General features: G+C 34.2%; 1 protein-coding gene across 1 annotated transcript in view; it reads right to left on the bottom strand.

Moving 5' to 3' along the window:
* Positions 1-2,112: 2,112 nt before the first annotated feature.
* Positions 2,113-11,289, bottom strand: part of LOC114324774 (acetylcholine receptor subunit alpha-like 2) — a 30,721-nt gene continuing 21,544 nt past the window's right edge. Inside the window, exon 8 of the mRNA XM_050646140.1 lies at positions 2,113-7,776. Coding sequence (XP_050502097.1) covers positions 7,579-7,776 — 198 coding nt within the window. The 3' untranslated portion in view covers positions 2,113-7,578. The remainder of the gene's footprint in view (positions 7,777-11,289) is intronic.

Below are 11,289 nucleotides of genomic sequence, written 5' to 3'. Positions count from 1 at the left end.
TTTGCAATTACTCGAGCGTTCTTGGGACCTGGAGTGGATTGTGAAGAGTGGGTGCTACAACCAAAAAAAGTTAAGTTTTCCATAAAGTGTGGGACTCTCCATTTTTCAATTTAATTTTCCATTTCCACCAATCGTTTTTTCCGATTATAGCGCCATTTATCCATAATAGGAAAAATATTGAGAATAAAAGTTGCTTATTTTTACGTCAAGGATCCAAATCTGCAATAAAAATTGGGGCTCCTATTTAATATTTTAATGTAACCCCCACCCCACCTCCGCGGGGGGTCATGTTTGGTGCCATTCGGTAGATTTTTGAAAAATATTGAATAGGTGTATTTTGCAGTTTTACGATCTGATGTTCATTTCGCAAAATATCGCAGGGTTCGTATTTATAATTTTTAATTTACCCCCCACCCCTCTCCGTGGGGTGTCACGAGCCCCCACGGAGGTGGGGTGGGGGATTTAATTTAAAATCTTAAATAGGAGCCCCCAATTTTTATTGCAGTTTTGGATTCTTTACGTAAAAATAAGCAAGTTTTATTCGACATATTTTTTCGAATTATGGATAGATAGCGCTATAATCTGAGAAAAATGATTGTTTCAAATGGAAAATTAAATTAAAAAATGAAAAGTCCCCCACTTTATGGAAAACTTAACTTAACCTTTTTCTGATTTTAGCACATACTCTTCACAATCCACTAGGTCCCCATAACGCTCGAGTAAGTGCAAATGTAGTATACTTTCCTCCCCTACTATGAGGATCTATTGATGAAAAACATGGATAGTTGTTAACGCACATAACTTTTTTATTATCTCACATAAGTCAATGAATCGAAAAGGAAAATGTTAAGCAAGCCTAAATCTACAATCGAGTATTAATTCTAATATTTTACATATGCTAGAATATTCCACAGGGTGTTCCAAACTTTAAGAAAAAAACACAGTATGATTGGTACACCCGGTATGAAATGGTATTTACCTGTCTAGCAACATTATTATTACAACGATATTCTTAAATAATAAGGCTATAACATACTAAAAAAATCACTCAAATCGGACCACTGGTTTATGAAATACGAGACATCAAAAATGTCCCATTTTTAACGTGTTCGGCTAATTTTGCCGGTGTGTGTATTAACAAATATTTCTATTTTTAAAAAATATAAATGGAATTATTTCATAGTAGTCATAAAATATTTATTTAAAAATTTTAACTGTTACCAATGGTAAAAATGGTTACATGGACACTTCGCCAGTGGTAACATATCCCTGCTCTGCTGTAGAGGGGCTAAAAATATATTGTGACGATGCAGGCTACTCACGACCTGGCCTATTTTATCTTTTAACGTAAACAAACTATTGATTTATGATGTTCGATCCTTTTCTGGTAAATTCGATTTTACCTGCTTTGCTATTTGTGTAAATAACCCTTCGATTGTTATTCCAGAATAAGATGAATTCTTCCGTAATAATCTTTCTTATTCTGGCACATTGTAATAATGTATAAATAGGGGTTTTTGGAATTAGTAAGTCAGTTATCGACGCGTAATAATTATTGTATCCGAATCGAGTTGTTCGCCGCGTATTTTGAAATGTTCCGATAGTTATTGGAATTATTATGTTTTAGTTAGTAAAATCATAAATTTGAGTTTGTAAATAAATTAGATGTGTTAGTTTGAGTTATTTGTAACTATTAAGTAAATTAAATAAGTGATGTAAATAAAAAAATATAAGTAAGTCTTTCTTTATTTAAATTAAACTTAGTGCCTAAAAATATAAATAATAAAATAGAAAAGTCAGTTTTGTAACAATATCTTTATCCCCAGAAGACTTATAAAGCCTAAAACTACTGATAAGCTTTTGTCTATGTAGCGTTTCTGGGGTATTTTCCTCAGACTGGACCATCTTTGAACCCATTGTATTACGGTTCAACCCCTCCTGATTTTCACAAAGGGTTGGTTAGGCTTTAATATCCGCTGTTGAGCCTCATTTAGACAGAGGCCTTGTTTAGACACCTACTTAAACTTTTTCTCGTTGCGCCACTCAAACCCGACTTTTGGATTTTTTTTGGTTCTCTAGTAGTGACTAAGTAAGCAAGAAATAAAAATGCGATTATTAAACTTAATAATGTTTATTTATTAAACAGTTAATAATCAGAAAAATGATTATTATTCATTTAGAATTAATACATTTTATTGAAGAAATATTGACAAAATTTCCTGAACCTAAGTTAAATTTTACACGTTTTTAATACTATTTAGAAATGATCATGGTCCACTAATACTCTAATATAATTTATTGCTATGTATTGGATTGTTTTTATGGAAGTGGAAGGCATCTCCATTAAGAAAAACTAAAAGAAAAATATATAGGGTGAGGCAGATTAATGGCCTATTAAAAATATCTCCAGAACTAAAGGCAACAGAATCATGAAAATTGGAATGAAGGAGTTTTGAAGAATGATCTATTTATTGAAAATATTTTCATCTATTTTCTACTTCTGGTTATACCGGAAGTTGCTTATAATTTCATTTTTTTAAATGGGACACCCTGTATTTTTTTACATTTTTGGATTCTCCTCGATGTACCCTTTCTTAAAATATAACATTTTGAAATGTTATACAGGGCGGTTTAAAAGGTAGTTATGTTTTTTTTATTAATTTCGTAGCAATTTTCACACTCTGTAGAATTGTAGTAGGTTGAGAAGAAAATCTCTATTTATGTTCAAATGATTTTTAATATAGTCTACTATTGTTAAAAATTATTAGGATCTTGAATTTTAGTATACAGGGTTGGTCGAAACTCGGAGTGAGTATTTTCTCTTAAATGGAACACCCTTTTCAACTGACAGGCATACACATAAATTTTGGTTAAGAGATGGTGATGATGGTATTTCCTTTATTATCTTTATTAAGAATTTATGTAACAATATTCGTCAATATTTCATCACATTATTACAGACTTAGTTCAACTCGTAAATACGATGAGTACTATAATTTTAGTTCTCAATAAGTTTGTTATTAAAAAAACGCCTGGTTAATAGTTAAGACTAATGAATAGAGATTTATATTCTACAAAGAAAATCGAGGATAATTACGGTGTAGATTCATTAAGGACGATAAAATATTAGCGACGAAAGTAAAGAAACTAGGTAAGTCTAAGCTGAATAGTTAGTTATAGTTAATACCGACTCCAATAATGAAGGTTGGCTGAAAAGGATAATATTCCATTTTTTGCCAAATTTAGTTAAGATAGCAGTTTTGTTCATTTGACCAAGCTCTACAGACCAAGAGTACATTTTATCGCACTATTTAGCTATTTAATGTGACGTAATGATATCTCTCTTTGACTAAGTCTGTAGAGATTGGTCAAGTAAACAAAACTGCTATTTTAACTATATTAACTAATAATGTAATATTATCCTTTTAGACCTCACCGATTCAATTCGTTTCTATCTTCTGCTTTTTTTAAAAGCGTCTGTGTGTTTAACCCGGTCCAGTTGCGAATGTTTTTCAGTCAGGACATTTGTCCTTTACCAGGTTTCCTTCGATTTTACCCTTAATAATCAGCTGCAACAATTAATACTTATAATTGCTAAGTATGTTCCTAAAATATGCTTTTTCATTTCAAAGGTGGTCAAAAAGTTTTTCGTCTCGTCCTATTCTGTGCAACACCATTTCGTTCACAATATGATCGGTCCATGGTATTTTCAAAATTCTCCTAAAATTAATCCACATCTCAAAAGTGTCTGCTCTCATTAAGTCAACATTAACAGTCCAAGCATCGGTACCATAAAGAATAGAATGGATACAGCATTTTACCATCCTATATGGGATTTGCAGATTGAGTGTTTGGTTACTCAGAAATTTCCTCATCCTCAAAATTCAAAAAGGCTGCTGCTCTTGATTGCTCTATTCATGACCGAATTTCTGATTTCGGATTTAGATCTGCAGTAACCTAGACTAATAAGTATTTAATTTTGTCCACTTGTTCAATATCTTCATTTTTTAACTGGATCGTTGTTATGACTTTGGCCCTCGTTCTCACTTTCAGCGATAATAACTGCGTCATCGGCATAACGAACATTATGCCATTTTTCTTGCCATATTTATATTTTCACCATTTATCTTGATCCCTACTGTACAGTTTTCAAGTCCTTGTGTAAATAACTCTGCGAAGTATATTAAATAGTAATGGTGAAAGTATACAGCCTTGTCTCACTTCTCTATTTTTACCTGTTGCACATCTGTGCTAGTTGCAACTAATGTTACCACAGCCTGTTCGTTCCGATAGAGATTTCTCACTATGTTAATATCATCTTTGTTGAGTCCTTTTCGCTTTAGACATTCCATGAGAGTGTTATGTTTAACTTTGTCGAAAAATTTTTCATAGTCTATAAATGCGGCGAAAAAATCTTTTTGTTAGTCTCTATATAGTGTTTGATAAAATTATCTTCTTTAAGTGACATCTCCGCGACGGAGGTCGGTAATCATCATAGCTATTCGGATTTTAGAGAAGGCTGCTCTGAAAAGTTGATTTGATGTACATCAGTACCATTCTCTCAGGTAGCGCAGCCACGATATTCTGCGTCTCCATATGCTTCTTTTTAATTGAATATTTCCTTGCAAAATCAATTGGAGCAAGTTGTATCTCTCTCAATGTGTAATATGTCCGAGATATTCCAATTTTCTTGTTTTGATGATATTTAAGATTTCCATTTCTTTATTAATCTTTCTGAGAACCTTTTTGTTTTGTCCACGATATTTTCAGAATTCTTCTGTATACCCACAGCTCGAATGATTCTAGTTTTTTCATTGATGTAGTATTCAAGGTCCAAGTTTCCATTCCATAAAACAAAGTCAAGAAAACGTAGCACCTAATCAACCTAACTCTTAGCTCCAACTTCAAATCTCTTGTGCAGAGGACTTTTCTCATTTTGTTAAAATTTTATCTAGCCTTTTCTATTCTTATTTTGATTTCTTGTAAGTACCTAATCTCCTGTGGAGTTGATCATTGTTCCAAGGTATGATATTGTTCGACTCGTTCGATATTGGATCCGTTTATGAAGAGATGCTCATTTTTTCTTTGAGTTTTCGATATTCTCATAAACTTTGTCTTCTTGACGTTCATTGTTAGATCATATTCTTGTCCAAACTTCGCTATTCTGGTCAACAGCCTCTGAAGATCCCCAATATTTTCAGCTAAGATGACAATGTCATCCGCATATCTAATGTTGTTAATGGGAACTCCATTTACCTTTATTCCAGCTGTTTCACTCTCAAGAGCTTTTTTTCGACAACAAGACAACACGCATCCCTTTCTCACTCCACGACTGATTTCAATTTCCTCTGACAGCTGATCGTTAACACGCACTTTTGCTCGTTGCTTATAGTATAAATTCGATATAATCCTGAAGTCTATCATCTTTGATTCCAAGACATGCATTAATTTGTTCATGTCGTACTTTGTCGAATGCTTTATTATAGTCAATAAAACACGCATATAGTAAGGTTTACACAATTGAACTGTTACCTATTCAAACGACCATAATTTTTTGTGTGAAATTATTTTTTATTGATTCAAATGACAAAAATGTGTGAAAATAATCAAAATTTCAGAATCCACTCACTTTAACTGGATGTGGCCACCTTTTGCCTTGACTATGGCCTTCAAACGATCACAAAACGAGTTGCATGCTGCACGAATGTGATCTTCCGGTATTTTGGCCCATTCACTTATAATTGCTCTCTTCAGCGCATCCATACTGGCATATTTTTTAGTCCTCATCTTGCTCTCCAAAATGGACCAGATGGAATAATCCATCGTATTTGCATCTGGCGAATTCGAAAGCCATTGTGTGGATGAAATGAAGTGTGGAACATGGTTTTTGAAACATTCTTGGTTCACAATAGCTTTATGAGACGGTGCCGAGTCTTGCTGGAACGTCCATGGTCTTCAACCGAAATGTTTGCGTGCCCACGGCTCTAAAGCAGCTTCTAAAACATTTTCCCGATAATAAGTTGCATTGACTTTGACACCAGATTCAATAAAAATGATTGGATAGCGTCCATCGGCGGTTACAGCTGCCCATACCATTACTTGACATGGGAAATTACTCCAGGTGGCCGTTCGTAGGCTCAAACTTTCGTAGGTGCGTTCGGTCAAGTAAACACGATCATTTTGAGAGTTTTTGAACCGCTCAATAGGGAAATTTTTCTCATCAGAGAACACTATGTTTGAAAATTCGCCACGTCCGTGCAGGCGTAACAATTCCTTTGCTCTTTCAAGCCGAACTTTTTTTTTTGCTTTGGTTTAAGATTGTGTGCTTTTTGGATCTTGTAAGGCTTGACATTGAGCTCCTTTTTCAATATTCGTTGCATGCTTGGCTGGGATATTTTCAGTTCTTTGGCCATTTGATTACCACTACGACGTGGATTTCGCTGAAGTCGAGCCTTCACTTTCCGAACCATTTCAGGTGATGTTGCTGATTTTTTTCGTCCACCACCATAGCGTTTGGTAATGCTACCAGTATCATTATAACGAGTTATGGTGCGATACATTCACTTTGAGGTGTTTGAGCTGATAAACAATAATAGCTGGTTGTGACATTCCAGCCAAATATAACGCAATCACACTATTACGTTTAAATTCCATTGCGAATAACTTTTGTTATATGTATAAAACTTAGATGCAAGTGTTATCAGGCCAACTTTGACGTAGCTGTCATTATCGATTTGCCAGATGTATCGATGTGAAGTTCGTAACAGTTCAATTGCGTAACCCGTATATATCTTGATTGACGTCCAAGCACCATTGTATGTTAAGTATGTTAAGTGAAAAATGAGCTTCACGAGTTACTAGTCCTTTGTAAAATCCAAATAATCTGTAATAATATATCTGTAAATCTTTAATAATCTTGTGTAATCTGTATAGTATACTTGACTTAGGCCCGGTACTTTATGTCTCGATTAACAACCGGTTATTTAACCGGGGTTTAATCTGGAACTCTTTAGGGTCTCTTACGTTGTAATAAATGCAATTATAATTATTATTATACTTATTTTTAATTATACTTATTTTTAATTATAATAATAATTATAATTGCATTTATTACAACGCAAGAGACCCTAAAGAGATCGGTTAACTAACCGGCTAGCCGCGGCTGTTAATCGAGACATAAAGTACCGGGCCTTAAGCTGTTATGACATGAATTGTTTTTCTAATGTTAGAAATGATACTCTAGAATCAGATCCACCTAAAACCTCAAAATGTGAAAAAAATGACTTAAGCCCTTTTGGAAGCCACCTCTTTAATTGCGTATCATTAATGTCCATTAATGTCTATGTCCCGTTTATGATACATTCGGTTATAGATGACTTTCAGTAGCAACTGTAGCACATGGGACCTCAAGCTAATGGTGCGGTAGTCGCCGCATTCTCTTGCGTTTTTCTTTTTTTGAAATAAAAATTTTTGCGATAAAATTATAAAAGACTTCAAATTAATCTTAAGGACCAAAGACGAACTTTAAATAACAGAACTTATCGAGAACATACGGCTCTAATAGTTAGACGAGGATAGTTATTGCATATTTTCGAAATCGGGCAGGAACTGCTGCTGCGCTACAGATGAGAGCTCCATATCGATGGGCTTCGTGTCGTCGTATAGCGCAGGAGCTTCACATAATATAGAAATGGTGCCAGCTATAGAAGCTATTATGAATATCCAGAGGAACAGTCTGTCGAGGACCATGGCGACGAAGCCCCAGTCTTGGTCTTCCTAAAACAAAAAAAAACATATTTTATGGTTTTAAAATAAAAGTTACAGAAGGCAAATTAAACATTTTAGGGAAATATCAAATGATTCCTGTATAAATTCTGGACCGAGACAGGGAGATCCGTTGTATCCATTGTTGTTTAACAATGTTTTTTATTATCCTGGTTTATTTTATAGCTTTCTCCGCCTTCCGGTTCCCAGTTTCCAGCTTCGTCGGTCGTTCCATTCGCAAGGGTGAAGGTTCCTTTCCGACATTTCCTTCTGAATGCCGCCTAGGCAAGATTGTTTCGGTCTTTCTTTCTTCCTTCTTTCCCTTGGCGTCCATTTTAAAATTTGTTTTGGCAGCCTGTCGTCGTCCATTCTTTCTACATGACCATACCAGATCAGTTCTTTCATCTATCAGAGTAGTCTACTTTGAATTTCATCTGTGGTGGTTGACTTGACCCCCATTGACATTCTTCCCAAAAGAAGAAAAACAGAAAAAATACGTTCATTGCTTGATGGTGAAGTTATCGTTCATACATCGCAGACATTACAGGCTCGTGGAAAAAGGAATGTTTCAGAGATCCCAGCTAGTGCAAGGAAATACAAAGATGCGTACAGGAAAAAACTTCTTTTAACTTCTCACCCACTATTAACAATTTTAAGCAGCAAGAAACGTATACAGAAAAGGATCAAACCAGGGTCATTTTGCTCTGAAACAATTCAAATGCTGTTACTTACTGGGTGACCCCAAATACTGAGTCCGATATGTCAGATATTGACTGAGGTATAAGTTAAAACCTGCATATTTTGTATTAATTTTAAATTTTGATTTCTTCTATGAAAAATATTAGTCAATTTTTAAAAAACAATATTTTTCTTTGATTTGTACCAGTTTTAGTAGAAATATGCTGTAAAATAATTTTGGCCGCATAAATCCATTAAATCAACGTATGTGCGACGGTTAATAAGGCAAAATTGTACTATAAGCGATCATAACTTTGAAGTGATTAAAGAAATTAAATATCTAGGAGCAATAATCATCAATGACAACAAAGTAGAACAAGAAGTTAAACCACGAATAATGGCAGGAAGCAGATTATTCTTTGTAATGCGACATCTAATGATATCTAAACTTATCTCACGAGGTGTAAAAATCCAGATATACAAAAAAGAAGTAAATAAATTTCTAGTATGGGAACACAAAATCCTTCGAGTGATATATGGCCCTTGCAAAGACAGCATGACAAACGAATGGAGGCGCAGACACAACAACGAGTTAGAGTCTCTCTTCGGACAGGATATATTACATAAAAAGCCAATATACAGGGTGTCCCGAAAAGATTGGTCATAAATTATACCACACATTCTGGGGTCAAAAATAGTTCGGTTGAATCTAACTTAACTTAGTACAAATGTACTCATAAAAAAAGTTACAGCCCTTTGAAGTTACAAAATAAAAATCGATTTTTTTTCAATATACCGAAAACTATTGGAGATTTTTTATTAAAAATGAACATGTATCATTCTTATGGCAAGAACATCTTAAAACAAAATTATAGTAAAAGTTGTCCACCCCATAAAATTTTATGGGGGTTTTATTAAATTAAACCCCCCCAAACTTTTGTGTACCTTCCAATTAATTTATTATTGTGGTACCATTAGTTTAACACAACATTTTTAAAACTTTTTTGCCTCTTAGTATTTTTTCAATAAGCCAGTTTTTATCGAGATGTGGCTTCTTTTTTATATATTTACATAAAAATTGTATATGGGTTTTGTTCTTTTAAACCCCCCAAACGTTTGTGTACGTTCCAATTAAACTATTATTGTAGTACCATTAGCTAAACACAGTATTTCTAAAACTTTTTGCCTCTTGTTTTGATAAGTCACCTATTATCGACATGTGGCTTCTTTTTAAAAATTTACCTAAAAATGTAAGTTATAAATAAATTCTCAGATCATTAAAGATGTCTATAATCATACTTAACTATATACAAATATGTGGTGGATTCGACAAATATTCAAAATATCTTGATAAACACTGGCTTATCAAAAAAGTACTAAGAGGCAAAAAAGTTTTAAAAATATTGTGTTTAACTAATGGTGCCACAATAATAATTTAATTCGAACGTACACAAAAGTTCGGGGGGGGGGGGGGGATTAAGGGAACAAAACCCCATAAAATTTTTATGGGGTGCACAAATTTCACTTTATTTTTTTTTAAGATGTTGGTGCCATAAAAATTCCACATGCTCATTTTCAATAAAAAATCTCTGAGTTTTCGATATATGAAAAAAAATCGATTTTCATTTTGTAACTTCAAAGGGCTGTAACTTTTTTGTGTGCACTATTGTATATAGGTAAGTGAGGTTCAATCAACCTATTTTTGACCCCAGAATCTGTGGTATAATTGATGACCAATCTTTTCGGGACACCCTGTATATAAAAGCCAATAGCGAGATATATATCAAAGCGAGATATATAAAAGCCAGTCTACTAAGATGGACAGGATGCGCTTAGTTTGATCATACCAACTTAGAAACCTTCATGGGCCCATACACAACAACTTAGCTAAAGATCATCACACGATCAATTGCATAGTTTACAATTCTATAAAGTTCATATACGTACAAACATTCATTTTTATATTCTCCTTCAGATGCAAATCCACTAATGGATGTTAGCGACCACATTTTACATTAACTCTCTGTTTCTTGCAATATGTATCAGAGATTATAAATATGTCGTTAATCCCTGTCCATTGCCTTATGTTTTGGAGCCAGGACATTTTCTTGCGTCCCATTCCTCTCTTATCTTCAATTTTTACTCTCGATTATAAGCTGAAGCAACTGGTATTTTTCGTTTCACATGATGTTTATGTGTAGATACGCCGTTTTTCTTTTCTTGATGGATTCGAAAAGTTAGCGTTCTTGGTTGATTCTTTTAAGGACATCTACATTTGTGACTTTCGCCGCCCATGATATCTTTAGGATACGGTGATGAAGCCACATTTCGAAGGCTTCTAATCTGTTTGTATCCCTCGTCTTGAGTTTCCAGTCCTCTACGCCATATAGCAACATCGAACATATGTATCACTTCGTACATCTTAGTCTCAGTTGAATAGCGAACTCTGAACAGGTCAGTACCTTCCTGAATTTTACGAAAGCCTGCCGAGCTTGCTCAATGCGACCTTTTACTTCCTTGTCCGATGCCCAGTCTTCAAAAAGCCACGTTTCCAGGTATTTAATACTCACTCTTTCAATGATATTCAGAGTTATGGTGGAGTCTTCAAGTGCATCCAAGTTTCTGGAGATGCTCATGAATTTTTGGTATTAATCTCTAATCCCATTCGCTTACTGTATTCTCCGATTACAGTGACAATTTGTTCAAGATCGATTATCTCATCACAAATTAAGACACCATCATCAGCAATTGTATGCTGTTGATCAATACTCCATTCACTTTTATCCCCATCTCTGTACCATCCAAATATTCTTGAAATATATCTATGAATTGTCTATTTTAAATTGT

The sequence above is a fragment of the Diabrotica virgifera genome, chromosome 3 (assembly GCF_917563875.1).
Source record: "Diabrotica virgifera virgifera chromosome 3, PGI_DIABVI_V3a".
Lineage (NCBI taxonomy): Eukaryota > Metazoa > Arthropoda > Insecta > Coleoptera > Chrysomelidae > Diabrotica > Diabrotica virgifera.
The sequence above is the reverse complement of the archived record's forward strand: the minus strand, read 5'-3'. Positions and strand labels throughout refer to the sequence as shown.